This window comes from Etheostoma cragini, chromosome 17 (assembly GCF_013103735.1).
Source record: "Etheostoma cragini isolate CJK2018 chromosome 17, CSU_Ecrag_1.0, whole genome shotgun sequence".
NCBI classification, from domain to species: Eukaryota; Metazoa; Chordata; class Actinopteri; order Perciformes; family Percidae; genus Etheostoma; species Etheostoma cragini.
In genome coordinates, this window is record NC_048423.1 from 13,331,504 (window position 1) to 13,354,380 (window position 22,877).

The 22,877-nt window shown below is 39.5% G+C and overlaps 3 protein-coding genes across 20 annotated transcripts in view; 2 read left to right on the forward strand and 1 right to left on the reverse strand.

Moving 5' to 3' along the window:
- Positions 1 to 9,242, reverse strand: part of dst (dystonin) — a 107,433-nt gene extending 98,191 nt beyond the window's left edge. For 6 of the 15 annotated variants that reach the window (XM_034898745.1, XM_034898744.1, XM_034898755.1 and 3 more), the window contains exons 1-4: positions 8,912 to 9,241; positions 8,559 to 8,590; positions 5,179 to 5,367; positions 1,070 to 1,283 (exon numbers count right to left, since the gene is read on the reverse strand). In XM_034898745.1, coding sequence (XP_034754636.1) covers positions 1,070 to 1,283; positions 5,179 to 5,367; positions 8,559 to 8,590; positions 8,912 to 9,095 — 619 coding nt within the window. In that variant the 5' untranslated portion in view covers positions 9,096 to 9,241. Of the gene's footprint in view, positions 1 to 1,069; positions 1,284 to 1,560; positions 1,815 to 5,178; positions 5,368 to 8,558; positions 8,591 to 8,911 lie in introns of those variants that run through there. The other 9 variants (XM_034898759.1, XM_034898748.1, XM_034898742.1 and 6 more) reach the window with 4 other exon arrangements.
- Positions 9,243 to 10,637: 1,395 nt separating this feature from the next.
- Positions 10,638 to 17,200, forward strand: znf451 (zinc finger protein 451). 4 transcript variants are annotated; one of them, XM_034898700.1, is made up of 13 exons: positions 10,638 to 10,820; positions 11,889 to 11,949; positions 12,286 to 12,369; positions 12,462 to 12,575; positions 13,203 to 13,305; positions 13,624 to 13,774; positions 13,876 to 14,002; positions 14,130 to 14,289; positions 14,442 to 14,589; positions 14,730 to 16,228; positions 16,310 to 16,381; positions 16,554 to 16,619; positions 17,049 to 17,200. In XM_034898700.1, exons 2-13 carry the CDS (start codon positions 11,893 to 11,895, stop codon positions 17,087 to 17,089), a joined length of 2,622 nt encoding a protein of 873 aa, XP_034754591.1. In that variant the 5' UTR covers positions 10,638 to 10,820; positions 11,889 to 11,892; the 3' UTR covers positions 17,090 to 17,200. The 4 variants fall into 4 exon arrangements, with proteins under 4 accessions (XP_034754591.1, XP_034754593.1, XP_034754592.1 ...); XM_034898702.1 differs by having other exon boundaries at positions 10,664 to 10,816; XM_034898701.1 differs by having other exon boundaries at positions 10,774 to 10,820; positions 11,878 to 11,949.
- A 1,871-nt stretch (positions 17,201 to 19,071) lies between these two features.
- bag2 (BCL2 associated athanogene 2) overlaps positions 19,072 to 22,877 on the forward strand; it is a 3,898-nt gene continuing 92 nt past the window's right edge. The window contains exons 1-3 of the mRNA XM_034898043.1: positions 19,072 to 19,349; positions 19,882 to 19,991; positions 21,431 to 22,877. The exon at positions 21,431 to 22,877 is cut by the window's right edge and continues 92 nt beyond it. Coding sequence (XP_034753934.1) covers positions 19,228 to 19,349; positions 19,882 to 19,991; positions 21,431 to 21,825 — 627 coding nt within the window. The 5' untranslated portion in view covers positions 19,072 to 19,227 and the 3' untranslated portion in view covers positions 21,826 to 22,877. The remainder of the gene's footprint in view (positions 19,350 to 19,881; positions 19,992 to 21,430) is intronic.

Below are 22,877 nucleotides of genomic sequence, written 5' to 3' on the forward strand. Positions count from 1 at the left end.
TACATCCCTCCCTTGTCTGCGCTCTGACCAATAGGAGACACTTCCTCTCCGGCGTTCACTAGATTGATAGGATGGACTGCCGGACGTGCTGCGCTGCAAAAAATATCCGTCTTAGAAAGTGAATTGTGCCGAGTGAGTCTTGGCTTAAATGTAGGCTAAATAAAATAACATGAAAACTGATTTTCTTAACACAGGAGGCTAAATCTCCCCCAGTCCAAACCAATATACAGGAAGTGGCATCAATAAATAACATGCCAAAACCAGACTAAATTAATTGTTAATTTTTTACAGTGTGGCAATGACACTTTTGGTCAAGCGTAGCCTATACTGTCCCCTGCATAACAGCTTCCACGATCTTTTTTCATAGTTGTCCCCCTACCCAAGACTCCAAACGTCGATGGATTTAGATAATAGGCTAATCCATATTTGTGTCTTCGATGCCAACAGCCCATAGCTGTCACCGATGTCACATATTCCTGTAAGGTGCCAAACTTCACCCACAGCAGTCCCGTAGTTTTCTGTGGGCTTGACAGGGATTTTACAACGGCAATTAGAATCAAAGTAGCCTATCATTATAACATAATTAAGTGCTATAAAACTTTAGTCCCCAAGCATGTTAGTAAATGTGAAAACATGAGTCTATGTCAGAAGTTAGCCTGTTTATTCTGTCAGAATCTTCCAACTTAATTTTTAATATGTATCGACTTTTGTTGAAATAGGTCTAATTCATATTATCATAGCAGGATATAGGATATATATGGTGGTCAATTCATTATATAGCCTATAGGCATAAACACATTAAAAATGAATAACCTAAGGTAAGATACCAATTAGGACAGAAAATAGCCACTTTGTAAAGATCCTACCACATCCATAGACCCATACGACTCATTTGAAAGCATCATATCCAGAGTATAGGAGCAAACCAAAAAATACCTATAGCCTACCTATACCCCAAATCCAGACTACGTTTATGCCCCTTAATAAAACTGGAGCACCGTTGGTTAAAGCATTGGCTCATTGTTTTTCTCGTTGCATTGCTGACAACAACAAGGAGACTGCCACTCACCTGCGATCCTGAGCACGGCTCTCTCCGCCGGATCCAGCACGGATCCTCCCTGAATTTTCCTCTTGGATCGCTCATGTCGAGGCAGGTTCCAGGGTAAAGTGTCCCCTGGTGCAGGTGATGCCGACCCGGATTTAACACTGTAATCATCCTCGTCTGAGAAATCCGCTGAGGAAGACATGGAGCAGTGCAGGGAAGGGTTCCCCGAACTGGAGCTCTGAGACAAAAGAAAACGGGGATAAAGAAAAACAACAATGCTATAGTCTTGATTTCACACACACACACAGCCAAAATGTATGAGAACACAGTACATGACCAACACCACAAATCACATTATTTCTCGCCATCGCGGGTCAAAGTGTGTTATGTGGGCGTATAGGTGTGAGGACGCCACCAGTTTGCAATAATACATAACCATAAAAGATTGAGCCAAATAAAGGCAATGTGAAATCAATAGTATCTGGCTCCCCCGCCAGGTCAACAATAAGACTTACCACTGTGTACATGGAGAGCTGTCAGCTGGAAGAAAAATAACAATCCTATTTGCGCGTTATTAGCTTCCACCCTTTTCACACATTCTGTTCGTCCATCCCAAATGGGTGCCACGCCCTTTGAAGGATGCTCCGGCCACGAGTTCGTCCCTTATCTACGCATTTAAGGATGTGAGGTGATGTCAGATCTCCAGAGGGCTGAACGGATGGTGCGCCTTGTGCTGTCGAGACAGAGCTGGACCGTGATGGGAGAGCAGACTGCATGTGTCTACGCGTCATACCCGGCAGCCAACAGCAGCAGCAGCAGCTTCAAGAGCGACGGTAGTGTTAGAGCCATCCTTGCACAAAGGTGCTGGGTGGCTATAAAAAAGGCTACAGTAAAATCGGGGGTAATAAGAGGTCAAGCGCCACCACAGTTTCTCATGGCAAAAAGGGCTTGACAACAGATCCACAGAGAGCAGAGTGCTGAAAGGACTTTGGACACATTTACATAACTGCCTGCACTGTAGGTCGTTAACCACTGAGGGTGCAGTGAAAACGTTCAAATATGTTGAGCTAATTACCTGAGAGGATGGAGAGGACCATGGGTGCACAAAAAAAAGGATTAGAGTTAATTTAAGTAGGTTTAACTGGGTTTAAATTAAACCAATTCAACCAAAATCTAATTAAAAGAAAAAGGTTATTTATACCATTAATTGCATCCTCCTTGTAGGGATTATCTGGTCCATCTCATCTATGGTGTGCTATTCTTCCTTGCATCTTTGCAGACTTTTAATTCTGACTAGAACAGCAACATAATTCTCATATGGAAAATTTTAAACAAATTAGTTTCTGTTGCAATGTCCTGCTACACCCTGACACACCTGAGAATTGAGCAACAGAACAAATGCATGAAAAAAAACACCTAATGGAGGATATGGGTTGGGCACAAAATAACTGTATGATGACACTTCATTTGCTTGATGATAAAACAGGATGTAAAGGGGAAATGTAAGCTAACACAGACTGCTATTATGCTGAAAAATTCAGTAACGACTTGTGAAAAATTGAGAAATGAGCCTGCAGCCAGGATTGTCTTGGTGTTATTAAAAGTTAAATGTGGTGCTATAGCACAATCAATGTAAATGTGCATGATAAACTTCAAGGGTTCTGAAAGTATCTACTGGGGTACAGAAAATCGTTTTCTATTTTTAAACAGCAGCGGTAGTGAGAATCTGTTCTCATTGCTGGGTCAGAGCTGATAAAAGCAACACGCTGTTAATATTAGCAGCCTTTTCATCATGGCATCACTTTATATCAGGATACAAGTCAATGCTATAAAGGCAGCTTAGTGTTGCCATTTTTATCAGCTTTCTGCTTATTCATAATCCCTACCACGAAAAAGGAAAAAAGAACATGATTCGAACAAAGTTAATTCTAACTATTATGAAATAATAATATAAGTGTATGTTGTCCTGAGTCCGTTTTTCATGTAAGGAGCAAACTGTACAGGGATAAGAATGGTCTCCCATCACTCCATGTTAGGCTTATCCTCTCCTTTAGGAAATGTACAAAAGTCATTATTCTCTCTCTATATTTGTGCAGTTCAATAAGTCACATTCAAAACAACACATCCAGACACATTTATAAAATCTTCCATTCATGACCTGATTCCTTGGTGTTGCACACTCTGTTTTAGGGGTGTACATAACATAAAAACAAGACTGCAACCGGTTAAACTGCTGTGAATACAACATGTGAAGAATTATCAGTGGTTCTTTGACACTGGCCACGGTCATCCAGTTAAAAATACAAATATGATTCCATCAAGACAAGGCAAACACTCTGGATTATTCATTTTGCAATTAAGTGTTTGCTACACATACAAATGTGGGCTGATATAGGCCTGCATTTTTTTATGAAGGACTATTACATATTAAAGTCTGATTAGAGCTCTCTTGATTCCTTAAACCTCCAAATTTCTATTTGTGTCGTGGTTTAACTAATATGAATTGAATAATGTGGTTGAACTTATTATTTGAATAACAATACTGACAAACACAGGATTGTTCATGCCAAACCTATCAATAAAAGGGGATTTTGTTTTACCCATGGCAATAAAATACTTGATTCAGAGGCATCAAAGGTGATTGTAACATACTGACATAACTCAAATCAATGAAAATGATATATGTAATGTTTGCTGACAATGACAATAAGAAAAGCCCAAAGCTATTTGTGTTTGTTATCTGCAGTATTGCAACATAACTAATGGAAGCTAGGAGTTGCAAAAGCTTCACGCAGATCAATATGTTTCTCTGAACACTGTTCAAACATCACTGACATGTCAAGTTTTGTACTACAGTAAATTAGAATTGTGTACATCAGTAACAGCTGTAGCCCTTTGCAGTGGGTAGAAAAGTTGTGTTGTAAAAGTTGTTTGTGAAAAGACGTTCAAAAGCAGACACAAAAACACCCACAGACTTGGTGATTTTGTGAATGTGGCATCAGGATTCTCTTCTCTGCAACAAGAAAAAGATATTCTCAGATTAGAGCAGCAGCGCATAAAGAAAGCCCAAAAAACCAAAGGGGTTCAACTTGATTAAGTCTCGTGTTCCCATGAAACACATTTGCAGCTGAGGCCCTTTGTCTCTTTAGCCCTCTGTTCCTGTAGATGTAAGATCCCCTTCCAGGAAGCAATGTATTAATGCGTGTCATGTGCTACTGAAACTGATTGGAGGATAGTAAGCAGTGCAGATATTCACAGGGAAACATGAAAATATAGAAATAAAACGGTGGTGAGTTAACAAAAAGATGAGCTGTTCTCTCCATACGAGAGCATTATTATGTCTGTATGTATTATGTTCCCATACCCACATAGTAACTTTTTAACAGAGGATGGATTGGAGGGGATATGTACTACCAGGTCCCTAAGATGACTACAAACTAGGGCAAATGAACAGATATCATAGAATTGGTTAAAATGGAGGATTATCATTTAAAATTTAAGTTGGAAATCAGTAAAAATACACATTCACAATGATGGCCAACTACTGATGCATATTAATAAGTTTTAGTTGAGTTTAATGCTCTGTGATCTATTAATGTGAGATATTTATTGCATTTTTGTTAACGCAAAGCTGCCACACCTTTAGAAATGACATGCTAATGTCAAATCTATAGGATGGTGGTAATTTTATGGTTTCATTTTAATTTGGTGGTCAACAAATTCTTTAAGACAAAACTTGTATTTCCTTTGAGAAACTTTTGAAGAAACGTAAAATAAATTTTCTTTTTTTGTTAACCCTGTACTTTTCCTATGTTGGAAAAGATTGGCTATTAGTACAACCAAAGAAAATGCGTTCTTTGATCCAGATTTGTAATAATGTGATCGATAACTAAACAATACACACGGGGAGACAAGCTGACAACACAGTAAATAAATACAAAAATGTCATAGGACTTATAAATGAGCGAGAGCAGGGTTTGCACCCTGAAGACAAACACTTGCTCTGTGTCCCTGAGCAAGCTACTGAATCCATGAACCAGGTTTAAAGGCACACTGATGTCCCTGTGGAGGGGAGCAAGCAAAAAAACAGTATCAGTATAAATCATGGTTACAGTTGAAGGGGGGGTACCTACAGGTTTGCGTGTGGGGGTGACTTGTACAGACTGGTAAAATTCTGGCAGGACTCTCTTCTTCACTTTGCGTTTTCTTAGAGTCGATGATGAATCGGGTTCGCTCTCAGGAATCTCGACCAGATTGGCTTTCTCCTCTGTCACTCGAGCATGAATGCTCCTTCTTGCATGACGTGGACTGTGCCTGAAGCCCTGGGAAACATGAGAAAATATCAAGCTGGCGACTGAATACACTTCCAGCAGACATACAGTAGCAAGAGAAATTAAAAGCTTTCCTCATAATGTGAATAATAATTGTAATTCCATTCCGGTTTCTTAAGGGAGGAAGATAGGGAGGCACTGTTGTGGCATGTGATCTAGATTTCAGAGTCAGAAGGTTTAGAGACAGATGACTCAGCAGCTTCTATCCCTAGAGAAGGAAAAGCAAACCATTCAGTGGATCCATTTGAAATTTGTATCTTTTGTTTTTCCTCAGTAGACCCTTAGTTTTTCTTTAGGCTGGATTTATGGGTTGAATTGATATTTTTTTAAAGGAAATGATCCGTGAGACTTTTCTTCAACATTACAGTTCAGCAATTGTCCTTGAACATGATACTGAATCCCTACCAGCCAGCTCAATAACATAACTGCAAAGGAAGGCATGCTTTTGAAGCCTAAGCAACTTTCAGAACCACAGAGAATCACAAAAAACTAAAAGGTTTATTTTTAGGCATCAGTGTATGAAATGCAAATGTGTTGTAGCAAAAAAAATTGACAGGCCTGCATGGGACTTAAAATAAATATTGGAGTTGTTAAAGGTTTATTGCAGGATTGGATGTATCACATCTACTTTCACCAAATCCTTTTTAGTTTTAGTTTGAATTAAATTAAATCCTTTCCATAGACTGCAAGAAGATTAATTACTGAATTATTTAAGACAGCTTTTGACATAATGTCACATTTTTATTTTAAGATGGCAATCTAGCAGTGGAATAGAACTCAACAGTCCCACCCCTCCTCCGAGAGACCATATGTTCTGGAAGTAAATTTTCCTTTCATTTCTCCCACTGATGTCCGGAAAAATCCATATATAAAGAGTTTTAGACCATGCCTTAGGCTAACCAGCTACCATGTAACTCATAAACATACAACATATCATTTTGAGTGAAAAAAATTAGCCAAAAAAAGCCAAAGGTGCAAGACTGTGTACGAGTGAAGGAACTAGTCATCCCATAAATCACCCCGGACCACTTAATAAATAATAGAGTAAGATTCTGCCATAGCGACTGTTGTAGTTGTGGGACTCCCTGATATAAGTCGAGTGCAGATATGAGTTGCGCATGCGTCACTTTACGACAAGTACAAGAAACTTCTTTAATGTCAGTACAGTAAAAATGAACCTACTTAACAAACTTAGTTCACTGCTGGCTTCAAGTTAGCAATCAAACACGACAAAGGTTGTCAGTTGAATGCCGTTTTGAGCTAACGTTAGCAATCAAACAACCATAGCTAAACGTTTTTGAAATGATTTGCATCTTCCGTTATTGTTTGCAGTAAGAAATTGAATGGATTTCACAAATCTTAGTATGACAGTAAACCGTTTAAATCTGAGCATGCTCAACTAACATCTGCACTCGCCCAGAGCTGTTCTAATTTACATCGGGGAGTGCAGATGTGAGTTGCGCATAGTCAGATTTAAACGGCAGCAGTTTACAGCATAACGTGGCAAACGGAAAAAAAAACTTTGTTAAGTAGGTTCCTTTTTACTGTATTGACATTACAGAAGTCTATTATTAGAATCTTGGAGGCTACTTGTCGTAAAGTGACGCATGCGCAACTCACATCTTCACTTGTCGCAAAGTGACACATGCGTAACTCAAATCTGCACTTGACTTACATCGAGGAGTGACAGTAACATATCTTTAACTGTCTATGGAAGTAACTTCAACAAAAAAGTTACTCTGTCAGTTACATGTCCACTTTTTACGTACTGTCCGGGGCGTCCGGTGGGGTTTATAAATTCATGAAAATTTCCGGTTTTCACTGTTTTTCATGGGATTATTATGCATGTACTTAAATTCACTGGAGCTTTGCACACAATACTACAATACTTTGTTGCATGACGTAGTTCCTGAGAGGCTGCCTTGTGGGCGGCTCTGCAAAGCCCACATACAGGGAGCAGATCAGACAGGGAGCACATACAGGGAGCAGATCAGACGGGGAGCACATACAGGGAGCAGATCAGACTGGGTGCACATACAGGGAGCAGATCAGACGGGGAGCACATACAGGGAGCAGATCAGACAGGGAGCACATTCAGGGAGCAGATCAGACAGGGGGCACACACAGGGAGCAGATCAGACAGGGAGAACATACAGGGAGCAGATCACACAGGGAGCACATTCAGGGAGCAGATCAGACAGGGGGCACATACAGGGAGCAGATCAGACAGGGCGCACATAGGGAGCAGATCAGACAGGGAGCTGATAAGACAAGAGATATTTAGCTTAAGCTGAATTTTGAAGCTGACGCAGAATAAGTCATATTTAGAACATAATTTCATATTTATTTATTTAAAAAGAGCTATTTTGTTACAGGTTGTTACATATTTTATTTTATTACATAAGTTATTTTTATAACTTTGAGGCAAAATAAAGCATGTTCATTAAACTCCGAGATCCAAGGTCTTATTTTGTGTTCGAGGCCAGCCGAATGTTCTCTTTTTTGGAAATCAAAATATGGTCACCATATGTTGACAATTGAGATGAGTTTCAGTGCTCTGATTGGTTGTAGGTCTATCGAGTGCAGAGGCATTTTCGGTTGAAACACGCCCGATAATCACAGCCCAATGTATCAGACTCAGAATTCTGACCATAGACTATATTATTAATAATCTACAGTCTATGATTCTGACTATAATCTGAGTATTATGACGTCAGGCTAACGGTGGTAGTGATTTTGGGCTGTTATTGTGCATATTGGTGACTGAAACTTTCGTAGTTTTATTTTGACAGCAAAGTGCGTAAAACGGAAACATAGCGACTGAAGCTCCTTGATCGCATTATGACATAAAATAGACTGGGTTTCATCGGTTTAATTACACCTCAATTTAATCTATTCTGAGAATATAAGCGACATAGTTCCATCCTTCCTTTAAGAGTGAAACTGCTAAATCATCTTCCTTATTTATTAATAACACATGCGCATTGCGCACATCATGGTCCTTAAAATAGTAATGCAGCTCTGTCAAAAGTCTAAAGAAACGGGCTTAGGGTGAAGCATTTCTCACGTTATTCTTGAAGAAGGCATGAAGCATTGGTTACATAATGCTTTCATACATTTAATGTCTCATATTAGACATTACAGGTGTGAATCAACCCCATAATTTAAAAAGTTCATCCTACCTCTGATCGAAAATGATGTGATCGGAGGCCAACTACAAGACAGATAACAGATGAATTAGAAGATAGAGATATTATGAACATTTACAAAAAAGTATGACACGTCAGATGTATATGAAAAGGAATCTATAATAGCCTACAATAATTCCAGACAGTTTAGGCTACAAACTATGTGTCTTTACACTTATTAACAGCTATAAAGTAGGCTAGTGTGTTTCTGTTACAACCCACACTGCAGAAATGAGTTTGCAGCTTGCTAATAGAGACAAAACAGACTATTTAATACATCAAGAAGATGCAGCGTACAGACATTGAGCTGTCAGGATGAGGAGATGCGGCTGGCCTGCGCTACTCACCGCGGCTCTTGGTGCGTCCGGAGAGCACTGATTTTATTGGATGTTTTCCATTCCGAAGCCTGCGATGCCAGCAGCAGAAAAACAAAATTGTCGCTATAGTCCCGAGCAAAAGCAACAACAAGAGCAGCACACATTGAATGCTGTACGGCCTTAACAGGACCAAAAACGCCGCAGCAATCATCATAAGGCGAGATGTAGGACAGATCCCGCAGCCTCAGACAGCAGGCTCCTCTCCTGCCGATATGTCGCTGAAAGCTTAAGATGAGAATAAAGACACTGACTGACATACGCGAAGCATCGCAAAGCAAACCGCGTACAGCGCACAGGTTCACAGTACACAGCCCAGACTATTGATATCATTATTGTGAGGTACAATGCATGACTCAGCAGACACGTAAGTTTTATTTATTTATTTATTTTCTAACATGGCCAGGGAGAATCAGCAGATTCAGCTGAGCATCGCAGTAATCTGCTGCAGAGTCGACTGCCCAGGAGGATGATGCTGTCATATCAATAACAATAAAGTATTCAGACTAATGCAGACTGACAAACCTGTGATAGTTCATACGGAAAATATTTAGCATTTTTAAGCCACAATATAGGCTACATACAATGTTACTATATTCTATTGGTAATTCAACATGTCTGTCTGATATAGTTCAAGTATAGTTCGCCATAAAAGCTTCCTGAAATGTACCCTGTTATATGATGGGCCCTGAAATGAGGCAGGTGCTATCAGGATTAGAGAGAAAAATTGGAACCAACTCTAATCATAATCCAACAATGGTGGGTTATGTAATTTTTGGATGAACTGATATCCTTTACAGTGTTGTTTCAGTAGTCAATTCAAAACTCAGGCATGCAAAGTGTGAGGGGAGAATAATAGTTGTATTTACAATTTAAAAAAGGGCTCTTCTCCACCCAAACAAAAAAGCCCAGACACTGGCATAATTAGTTAACACGTGTTTATATAACATGCAAAAGCTATATTGTTTCTGTATTCCATATGTCCACATATGCAAAAAACAATATACCATTGTGTGTCAACATATACATGACAAAACATTATGTATTGCCATACATATAAATTAGTTAGAGCTGACTTATGCAATATTAAGTATAATGAATGTATGGTGATCCCATAAGATACTTTGGGGTACAAGCATCAACAAACTGTATATGTGGTAAATAGTAGGGGTGCAAGATATATCGACTCAATATCGTTATTGCAATACACAATATCATATCAGGGGGTGCAAGATTTATAGCCTTAATGTTGTTATCGCAATATCACGTTGATCAATATCGCGATATTCATAATCAATATTGCAACATCACATTTTGTCAATATCGTGCAACCCTAAGAAATAGGTGGTAGTATATTACATGACAACATAGAGTGTATGTTCAGTTTGTGTCACAGTCTAAGTGTGTAGCATTAAGGGGCTACAACTTACATTTCATTGTGCAACCCTGTGTTGTAAAATGACAAATACATGAACCTTGTAACCTTATAAATTAATAAATATACCTGTACAATTAATTGTCATGTGTGGTGAGTTGTATGTCATCATGTGTTATTTGCAACACAGAAGTTGCATACAGTTATTCTGAACTAACCATAGACCGTTATGGAACTAACATAATAATAATAATAATAGAAGGACAGATGGTGACAGTGTCCCATTTCGGCCCGGACAAAGTAAGAACAGACGGGCGGAGTTTGTGCTCGCGTTTGCAGTGTCTCAACAACCACGTCTCAGCTAACCCCGTCCGTATGGCACACTCCGCGTAGAAAACGAGGTCTTCAGTTACACGTGACGTAGCAGACTGTATAGCTGCGTTCTGCGATTTGGGATGCTGCTAGATGACACTCTGTCAACTGAGGAGCAAACAGAAAAAGCAGTAGGTAATGTTGTGCTCAGCTTCATTTATCTGTTGATTTCAACCATATTTCACTAACGCCAACCACAATCGAACATTAGCATGTTTACCTTGCATTAGTTCGCTAGCTAAGTGGAAAGGCAAACGTCAGCTAACGTTAGCTTACCCAGAGCCTGAACGTTGGGCACTGTCCTGGATTGACGTCAGAGTGAAGCACCCATTTTCAAGATTTTGCTGCTAATAAAGTTGCTGTACAGAAGATGGCTCGATAATGCCGCAACAGAAGGCATTTGAACTTCTTAGTGACAGATTCTTATACTTCACATCGACGTCAACTGTGTGTTCTTTGCAGAAATGCGACTTAAATAAATCGAATACAGCTAGAATTGGCGCGTTAACTTCTTCCTCGCTCAACCGGTGCTCAAGTGCTCCTGGTACTCAGTGCTGTCAATGGTGGCCGGGAGTTGTAGTGCAACAACACAACACTACACTACATACATGGTACAGCAAGCCCACAGAAATTGTTCACCCAACAGTGGCAGCACTTAAGCACTACGGTGGCATGAGAATGGAGAAATAACCCCCATGGTCGACTCCAAGTAAGTTGTATTGCACTGACCTGCATTTCACCCGAATAAGTCGTGTTACTTCACGCTAGCCTCACCGACGCGGTGCTCTCCTATTTGGTTGCTAAGTAGAATAATTTGCATACGATGTATTTTACAAGATTTTAATATATGTTGATTGAGCAACCGTACCTTAACCATGCTAGAAACGTTTGCCGATAGAACTGTAGTTAGGTAACCGTTGACCCGAAGATGTTGTAGCTAAATAAAAGATATTAGAGTATTTCATGTTGTTGTGCATGGTTAATGAAACCATCATTTTTTTTGATTTTTTTAAAACTGTTGTTAGTTTTGACTGATGTTCAGCCATCAGGCTTAACGTTAAAACTCCAGATGGTGGTGTGCCCACTAACACGCTACTGTTGACTAGCTTTGGTTAACTAGCTCGTCACACCCCATGCCCTTACGTGCGTGTTCAAAGTTCAAGCCGCAGCTTCAAAAGTTAAAAATAGTTTGTTTTTCCTCAGATAAATGTCTTCTCCAACTCAAGCAGAGGATGATGACGTGGAAGACGTGGAGTTTGTATCAGTAAGTCACACTTAACTTAAAAAAAGTCACTTGTTTCAAAGATAAGATAAAAAATAGCATTTGCTTACAGGACTAATTGTACAATAACATCTTGATCTAGCCTGATAATCAGACTGCCATTTGATTTAATTCATAAATATATTTACTGAACTATATAGGCTGCTGCTTCATATATTGTATGACTGTATCCATGATTCGGACAAAGTAGATTAGATAGTAGATATATAAACGGCCCTTTTTACATTGTACAGGGCTTGCAGACAGACTTCGTTGAGTCTTTTAAATGTAAGTGTGCTTTATAACATCACATGACAAGGTATTTTGCATTTACTTCAGGAGGGCACTGTCAGACGAGTATCCGAATGTATTGATCTGCTGAGTGAAAGTGAGGATGAGGGATGTTCATCATTGACAGGCATGGTGAGTTACTGAATAGACCTTTTTTTTAATTATTTTTAGATAGTGTCTGTGTAAAGTTTTCTAAAGTTGTTGTGCTTTTTATTCTTTTGTAGATTGAAGATAAAATCTCCCGCCATAAAGAGCGTGTTACATCTACACTGGAAAGACTCGCACACCAGGTGGCCCTAGAGAAAAAGGAAAAATCCGATAAATGTAGAGCGTTCAAGGTGAGTGTGCTTCAAAATAAAGTGAGATGGTATCATTTAATGCTTGTTAGACTGTAATTAGGCTATAATCTATATCAGATAATTGTCAGTTGGTTTCTTCCTCTTGCATTCAAAAGCAAAAGACAAAATGATATAAACAGGCAAAACAGGTTGTAATGCATACTTACCTTACTTACCATACCTTAAATCAAAATTGTATGATCGCATTATAACTACTAAATACATACACAGACTGAGCTACTGCATCCAAAATGATTGATTAACAATATTTTGTTTATCAGAATAAATAATGCTTGTATCCTTAGATAGAGCAAAGTCTGGAATGTAGATTCAGTGCTGGTAAAAACTCATTAACAACTCTATAGCCAAACAGTTGTTGTTTTTTATTGGAAGAGTAAATTAAGCAATAAATACTCAGTAGAAATTTATCAAAAAAGGTCAGTTTTAGCAGCAACAGTGCCACCTTGTGGCCAGAATGCATAGAAAACAAATAACTGTCAACCTACAGTACTAGAATGAACAACATGGGTTCTGTGGCTTTTTACTGGCATTTGTCATATAAGGCAAGTGTTACAAAGATGGAAAATATGTTCCGTTATCGTTCATTTATTTATGTCTCTTTTTCAGAAGAAGCAAAACTTACAAAGAGCTCATGGACAGCAGGAGCTGGCTTTTAGTTCTACTAATCGGGAAGCGAAGCACTGCGTGGACATGTGGTTAAAGATGCCAGGTACATTTTTAATCTGGATCAGAAATCGGTTGCATAATCACCGACATTGTCACTTTTAAATCCGTCAGTGTTGGAGCTGATTCAGGCCAATAGAACATCTCTAAAAGCATGCTTCTGGCAAGTATGGTTTGATGTTTCCTACTAGTATACTGTTTTGTGATGCTGCAATGATCCACTATACAGGGATGATTTGAAATGGAATTTTGTCATAAGATATACAGTGTAGGCATACCAATGGCAGACCACTCTTTTTCATGATCATACTACATCTGGGAGAAGTTGCCAAACTTATCATACTGTACCTTTGTGTTTATTTAGGTGTTCGACCTGGAGTTATCAGTGGTGGTTTTGGAAGAAGACACAAAGCTGCTTATTTCCCCAGAAATAGTTCAACTAGACACACTTGTCCAGTGATCAACTGTGGTCGGGTTTATGACAATACGCCCCTTCTTGATGGCCACTTAAAAAGGTAATCCTTTTCTCTTCATTTCAGTGTAGGTGTAATAGCTTTTGAACCATTTCACTGAGTACAAATATGGCATATTTTGCAATGAAATATCTTTTGTGTAGGTTCGATCACTCCCCTTGTGACCCAACCATCAATCTTAAAGGATTTCCATCTGAGCTCTTTGCCTGTGTTGCCTGTGGTCAAGACTTTCAGACTGAAGAAGCATGGAGAAAACATCTCGAGTCTAAGGTTTAATCACTTTTCTGACTTTGCTATGAAAAACTCCTGCTCTTTGAAAGATTCCTTAATTTGTGTGTGGAATAAGTTGGTAATAGCTTTTGAGCTACAGTAGTATAATAGTTATTTTGATCACTAGGTGTCCTCATCTTCTGCCGATGGTCACAGCGTCTCTCAGACCTTTCAGCGGATCGTGTGTTTTGCCTGTCCTGCCTGCTACATGCTCTTCAACCTCCGAGATGAGTGTCTTCAGCACATGTCAGCCAAAAACCACTTTGCAGAGTCCCTCGCCATGAATGGTAAGGTTCATCGAACATTTTCATTTTCTATACACTATTAAAAACCTCATATCCAAATCCCTGTCGTTATTTTAGGCCTATTTCACAAGCACTTTGGAGGTATTACATAAGCAAGATTACGTGTACCTTTTACTTTTCTCTTATTTTGAAAGAAACCAGAGGAGCACCACTGCCAGTTCCCGTCTCACAATATGTTAAGAATCGCCTCATCACTTTATGCAAGGATGTAACGTTCAATGTCCGATGCTCTTTATGTCACAAAGTACTGATCTCACATCAGGCAGCTCAAGCTCACTTTAAGTAAGTTTAATTGTGATTTTTTTCAGTACCTGCATGTTTTAATAAATTTTTATATTACATGTTAAATAGCAGACACAGATTTTGTTCAAATGTTTTGAACTGATTTTTCCTTTCCCTTTTCATTATTTTTCTCTTTTAAGTGTGCACTGCAGACAGGGTTGTGCGGTGGCCAAGGCTGATAAAACGGTAGCGCAGGTAATGAAACAGCTGCAAGTGCAAGGGCAGTGCTCCGTCTGCTGTAAAATCTTCCACAGCCAAGCTGAAATTGAGAGACACAAAGAATCGACCCAGCATGACGTGGAGGTCAACCACACAATGGAGAAAGCCCTCCTTCAGTACTGCAGGTTTAGTGAAATTCAACACACCCAGAATGCCACAGAGGCTAAGAAGAGAAGACAATCCACTGGCCTTGAAGAACCTTTTAAAAAAAGAAACAAGAAGAGGAGTGAATATGAAGAATTTCCAGCTAAACAGAGTAAACCAAGTGTGACCAGCAGCGCTAGCAGAAACTCAGTGACAGCCTGGTTCTGCGAGTGTGGCATACAGTTCTCAGAAGAGTCTACAGCCAGTAAGCATCTCCTGGCTGTGAACCAAGTTTTCCATCAGTGCGGCGTGTGTGGCAAACACATGGGGGAGTCCTCAATTACCCGCCTGCATATGAGTCGCTTTCATGGGGGAGCTCATTTATCCAACTACCTCTTCTACTGCCGCAAGTGCAACGTAGAAATGCCTCGTTATGAAGATATCCTGTCTCACGTATCGGAAACTCACAGCGGACACACCTTCTTCACTGAGCAGGAAGTGCCTGAGGAGCTCGCCACAGTCATCAATGCCAAGCCGTCCACCAGCAGCGAAGTCGCCCGTCATTTGTCCTCCAAGCCCTCAGTCCAGCAGAACACAGTAGAGACGTTAAAAGCAGAGCAGACTTGGATGTGCAGGATGTGCGAGGACATCTTTGACTCAGAAGGGGCCGTCCGCAAACACTGCAGTGACGTGAGCAGTCACAACTTTCAGAGATTCATCTGTGGACACTGCCCCCAGAGGTTCTTTAAAGATTCCACCGTACGTAGACACTGTACCAATGAGCACAACGGGCAGATAAAGAGCTTTCACTTCTGCGGCCTCTGCGACAGCATGCAGTTTGAATCAGAGGGTGAGTTCTTGGAACACTACAAGAGTCTTCACAGTAAGGACTACTACTGTATGGATGAGGTTGAAGTTGTTCAGCCTGCTGTTGCTGACAGCACCAGTCGGCACATTTGCCCATGCATGGGTTCAGAAAAGAGCAAAGAAGAGATGAAAGCTACGTATACACAATGCATGAGGAATCTGTCCGCCGAAGGAAAATGTCAGTATGTGTGCGCTCCTTGTGGCGTATCTGTGCCTTCCTTTGCACAGATGAAGACTCACGTCCACACTAAGCACGCAGCCTTGAACCTGGACAAGACCTTTGACGTGCAATGCAAAGCTTGCCAGGAGAGTTTCTCGAGTGTTCCAAGTTTCCATAAACACCATCACTCTCACCACTGTGCGCTGGAACCTTGCACGAGCTCCAGGACCTGTAGTAAAGACATGAAAGCACAAGCTACCGCTGTCAAAGTACTACTCAATGCTGTGGAGATCACACCAGACACTAATGGTAAATCAGTTGCATTCTTTGACATTTATTATCTATGTTTGCATGCAGCATGTAATTCTGTTTTATTTATTGTCATTTCAGAGATTGAAGATGAAACACTGGTGAAGTTTCTGAACATGGGTCAGTCCAACAAAGAGAGTGAAGCATGTGAAAGTAAGCAATAAGCAATACATGACCACTGCCACATAGGAACATAGACAGGCAAGCAAAATGCACTGTGTAGTTATAGTTTACACGTATGCAAGTTATATTACGTCACATTTTTGCGGTTTGATCGACTTGATGGAAAGGCTGTCGGCTGCTCACATATTGTGATCTATTACAGATGAGTCCGATGAGGAGATGAACCATGAACCGTCTTTGAATGCAGCAGAAGAGAGAGAGTCAGCAGGTATGTGTGTATGTGGCTGAGCACGTAATCATTGTTTCCCCTGAGAAAGGTTTATAACTCAGTGCAGCCTTAGGTCCCGACTGAGTCTACCGTATGTTCCTTTGTCTAGCAGAGAAATAATACACAGTGATCACTATTTACTGCGGAGTACGACATTGGCCGTAGTGGTTTGCAGCTTTGTAGTGACATGTACGTGAATGTGGAGCTGTCACAACTCAAAGAGTTATTAAAAGATCCATTAGATCAAAAGCAATACAATGAAATGAAAACAAATATTAGGATAATATCATATCATTTAGCATAGTTATGAGGGTGTTGCAATTTGCAGTTTTATTTGGACATACTGGAACATTAATCTTTATAATAATAATAATAATAATAACAATAATAACAATAATAATGATAATTCCTTCTGCTTCTTTTTGACAGAGTTGGAAGAAGCTCTTAAACGCAGTCTTCTGGAGTTTTGAGGATGTGATGTGAAGACCTTTTTGTGACACACTGTACATTGACATTTGATTAAGATGTTTTTGTACCAGGTATTTGTGTTCAGAATCTATTAAATAAATATTATTTTATTTGACTTTTTCTGTGTTTAAGTTATTTTGTTAAAGTATCAATATATGATTACATAATATAGGGCATTTCCATCACAGGGAACTGTTCAGAATAATAGCAGTGTGTCTGCAAGCTGTCTGCGCCCCCTAGACCCAAAAAGAACAATTTTGCTCTCATCAGTCCACAGAATGTCGCGGCATTTCTTCTTTGGTCGGTCAATGTGTCCTTTGGCGAAGTTCAACCTATTCAATACACGTCTTTTTTTCAGCAGTGGGACTTTGCGGGGCTTCTAGCTGATAGCTTTGCTTCACATAGCCTTCTTCTGATCATAACAGTACTCACAGGTAACTTTGTCTTCTTTGGTTTTCCTGGAGCTGATCATTAGTTGAGCCTTTGCCATTTTGGCTATTCTTTCATCCATCCAAATGGTAGTTAACTGTATATTTTCCCCTGTTCTCCAGGCTTTGGATGCCATTTCAAGGCATTTTAATTCATTTTGGCTGAACAGCCAATTATTTTCTGCACTCCTTTATATGTTTTCCCCTCTCCATTCAACTTTTTAATCAAAGTCCGGTGTTCCTTAGAGCAATGCTTGGAACGACATATTTTGCTGAGTATTTCAGTGGGAAATACACTATAACCAGTATGCACAACATTTGCTTGCTTCCTTAAATATGGGCCATAATTGACACCTGTTTCTTCACAGAATCAGTCACCTTACTAATTAAACACAACACTGCTATTATTTTGAACATGCCCCTTTCAATTACAGATTCAATTACTCAGAATGAGCAGCATGCATGTCATGACTGTTGGGTCTGTAGGTATGACTACAAAACTACTTGTACATTATTTGTAGAATGTAGAAATATCACTCATACCAAAAAATAGGATTTATGAGGTTTGTAATGTTAGACTGCTATTATTTTGAACTGAACAGTGTCCTCTGTTGTGACAAAACATTTGCTATACAGGGAATCGATGACACTGTAAAAAGGGAAACTGAACTTTTGACCGCTGTGCTAACTCTGTCCCCAACTCTATTTTCATGGCACTTAAAATCGAGTGCATTGTGTGCACCCTAAAGAACATTGAACAACCTTTGTATATATGAAAGTTTTCATGATCTTTTCTGAACTTCTGTCTTTGTGTCACAGGATATAAGAAAATACAGTAGAAACAGTGGAAATCCTGTTTAACAGATGCTACAACAACTATTTGGGCTCCGTTGGTTTACTCACATTGTCTTCAAAATCATAAGAAGGACTGACAGAGTCGTTTTAAAGTGGAGTCACGTTACAAATTACCATTCATATGTATGTTTTATTGTTACTGCCTTTGCAATTAAGATCTACAAATACAGCATATTTACAAAAAAAAAAGTTTCTATAACTTTTTCTTCTCACCCGTTTTGTCACTTGTCCATTGTGTACTTTGTGAATATTGCAAACTGAGGGCAGATGTGTGGCACTAAAGAGTTATGACACCCTAAAACATTATTATAAACATAACAATCACACACAGGTGCACATGCCATCATATGCACAGTACACCATACAACATGTTTCTTTTTCTGTTCATTTCCATCATTATGTTGCTCTCATACCAGGTGCCTTTGCCCTTTTATCTTATTTGCCAGTTTTGTCAAAAATTAACCGGTTAAAATTAAAACAACTCCAAGCCAGGGTTCCCATAATTCTAACGAGTTGCCAGTTTCTAAAACTCAAGGCTGAGAAAACCTCACCTGCGGATATTTGTTAAATGTAGAAATAGCGAAACCTTTACAAAGCATTTACCCATCTGAAAAATGCATGAAGTAAAATTGCTTTTAGGTAGGGACCCGTTGGAGTTTCTCAGAGTCCCGTAGGGGTCCGCGGACCTGACATTGGCAACCACTGTTACTCGGGAAGCTTCTGTGAGGACTGACCTAAAGGAAGTTGCAGTCCATGTTAGGAAATGTTCTCCCTTGGGCGCTGCTGCAGTCAGCTGGACAGCTGAGTTGATCGCACACAGGGTTTCTGTCCGGGACGGATCATCCTGCTTCACCATCATGGCTCAAGCTAAAATACAGGCCAAAATGAACGAAGCTGCGTGCAGCAAGTTCAGCAGGACGCTGTCCATGGCAGATCGCTCCGGACAACTCCTGGAAAGTTTGGATCAGCTGGAATTGAGGTACAGTTTCGTAACAGGCCGTACCATGTGCGTTACAGTGCGTCAAGGGGCCGTTTGCGGTAATGCCGTTATTACTGCTCGTTACTGCTCGCATTTTATTATTAGGCAAAATAATAGCCTATAGGTTATATAAATGGAATCCTATAACCTAAAGAGAGCGGATGCAGCCGATCGCGTAAATGGTTAAAAAAATACAATAGGCCCACCCTAGGTGGGATCTGTACTGCACTGTACAATTCTATTACTGGCCAATGCAGTATCATTACTTTATTTTTACAATGTTTACTACTCATTGATTATGTTCACCATTGGGCAACTGTTATGGAAGGACTTGCTTTTAATCTCGTTGTACGAGTAGGCTATGTGTATGTGTATTGAAAATAAAATGCATTATATTTTGTTCCATTCTAGTAGGATAATACGTTAGTTATAAGTTAGTATTCCTATCCCTTTGCAACAGCTAGTTACATTTCCAGAGATGTGGTTTTGACTGGATGGCAGTGGTCATCCTGTTGTTGTCTCCGTCTGTCAGGGTGGAGACTTTACGAGAAGCAGCCTCGGCCATGGAGCAGGAAAGGGAGTGCATCCTGGAAATGATCCAGTCCATCCAGAACAGCCAGGAACTGCGAAACATCTGTCCTGGTGAGACACACTTTTACTGTGGTTTAATTATTGACATAGTCATGGTCGACTCTTTAAAAGCTTTTAACTTGTTCGATTGTAGTGCTCAATAATGTGATTTTGATCCGCTTTTAATTAGAGCCCGACCGATATATTGGCAGACCGATATTATCGGCCGATATTAGGCATTTCCCGATCTATCGGTAAAGGCATTTATAATGGCCGATTTAAAAAAATAAATAAATTAAAACTGAAAATATGAAATATAAAGTGTTTTGAACAAAAAAACATTAAAAAACAACAACAATCAATTGTCAACAGGGATGTTGTAGAGCGTCCTCTGGTGGACAAGCTATGCAACGCTAACAATCATAACATGGTTGACAGTCCTTTTTTAAATTTTAAATTTTCATCAGAATAATTTATAATGACAAATAAATGATTCTGATAAATGAATATTTACAAAATAAAACGGACTGTCAACGATGTTATGAGCGTTGGCGCTGCATAGTTAGTCCACCAGAGGACGCTCTACAACGTCCCTGTTGACAACTGATTATTTTTTTTGTTAATGTGTTTTTGTCAAAGAACTTTAAATGTCATATCTTAACTTTGCATTTTTATACATTTTATACCAGAACTTTAATATATTTTGATGTTCTTCTGTTCTGTTGTGACAAAACAAATGATTATCATTATTTTAGTGAGAACTCATAAATATCTACAAATAACTAATGTTAGGTAATCTGTTTATGTTTTGTAACGCATTTCTGGATATTTAAAAAAATATATATCTTGGCTGATATATTGGCATATTGGATTTTTAAACAACCAAATATTCGTATTGTTATCGGCCTATATTGGTCATGCTCTACTTTCAATCCATTTTTGCAGCTGCTCTGATGTCATTATAACATTGTGATGCAATGAGGTTATGCTTTGATTGCTACATTGTAGTCGGGTGGTGTTGTTCAAGAACCTCAGGGGCATTTAAGAAGGAGCAAAGCAACGTGGCCTCTTCGCTTGGCATCCCAGCCAAGGGAAGAGAGAGCATAGAGTTTGTTTCCATACCAAACCTGATATTATAGGATATACACAAAGGGTTAATACATTCCACCTATCATACATGAGTTGCTCCTCATCTCCAATATTAAGTATATTCACCTTACATCAATACGTTAGCCACACTACAGTTGGACATTACATGAACATTTTGTACTCTGATACAATGCAGTGACCCTGCCATACACATATGACTTTATAATTATATGCATCAATCGTATGGAGGCTGTCTTTGGATGTGGGGGGAGGCTGGAACACAAACATGGGAATGCCACGTTTTTTTGTTGGAACCAGAATCTGACACTGAGCCAATGTCTTGCGGTGTAGGTGTTAGTATTGTTTCCAGAGAGTATATTATGCTCTTTAAAGATGCAGCATTTTTTTCTTGTATTGTCCAGGGGAGAGAGAGGAGTTGAGTTTAACTGCAAACCGTCTAATGGGCCGGACGCTGTGCGTGGAGATCAGTGTTGGCACAATCAGAAACCCCCAGCAGGAGGAGGCGCTGCACAAGGCCACATCTGTTATCGATGAAATAGTGAAAAAGTTGCTGGATGACATGGACAGTGGGCGGCAGCAGCTGCGGGCCATGCACGCGGCCTGTGTAACCGAGGCCCCGCCCGTCCCCATCGACCAGAAGTTTCAGGCCATAGTCATCAGCTGTGCTCTGGAGGACCAGAAGAACATCAAGCGGAGGCTGGAGACTTTGTTGAGGAATGTGGAAAATGCTGAAAAGAACATCAAGATTATGGATCACCAAAAACTGGCGGGCCCAAAAGCAAACGGCTGTCAATAAGACCCGTCACACAAACATGAAATTTTAATCTTTAATGCCACTAACCTCACCAAGAATTGTCGTTATCCTGTACTAACTTTAAGAGGGACTCGATATGTAGCAGCAAGACCCGTCTCTAAGGGAAGATTACAATGGTGCTGACCCTCAGGGTCAAGAATACGGTAAAACACAACAGACACTATCATTCTCCCTGAAGAAAGATTAGAGTGACTTTTGGGCATAATCAAGTTTTAACTTCAAATGTTTGTAATTTACACCTATTTACTTAATATGGATTGCTAATGTAGATAGTGAGTACACGTGTGTTTACACTTAAGTAAAATAGAATAAGATCTAGTGGCATAGTGCTGCTCCATTGGATGTTGGGTCACAGTTTATTGTTAAATCCCGTTCTTGACTAATGAAGTATCTCATTCTGATAGCCTCACCTTTTAAATCCGACACTTGGTAATGATTTTAGATATGATTTTAGATGTGTATACACTACCTCCTTGTGTGAAGCTAACACCAATCACGTTAAGCTGTGGATTTCAGCTCATTTTTGCACAGAACAGTTTTGATGTCAGATTAAGGGTCTAATCAGTGTTAAGGAGATAAGTTTTACATTAAGGATGACCTGTTGCTGTACGACATAAACACAATCAATGAAGCACGTAGCTTTATTTTATTTTAGTTGGTCTAAATCCGGTTTGTATCAAATATATATTTAAATGAATCCCAGCCATAACAATTGTTTATTGTATAAAGTTATACACAAAATGACAATGTGAACAAGGCAACATTGACTCTACTGCATGTAGTTATTCAGCCAGCTATAAACATTAGTAAGTGTGACAATAACATCTTAAGTCAAGGTCTATTTACTAGCTTTTCCAGGAGCGGTCAACATCTACTGGCTTTTGGCCTGTTAACTTGTTCTGACCAATTACAGCTAAGTTAAAGTGTTAGAATGTAAAGTTTGACTTAAAGGTTATATTGGCAGTGCAATATTGTCATTTAAAATTACACACTGGATGCTCAAGAAAAAGGTAGTTTTATTCATGTGAAATCAC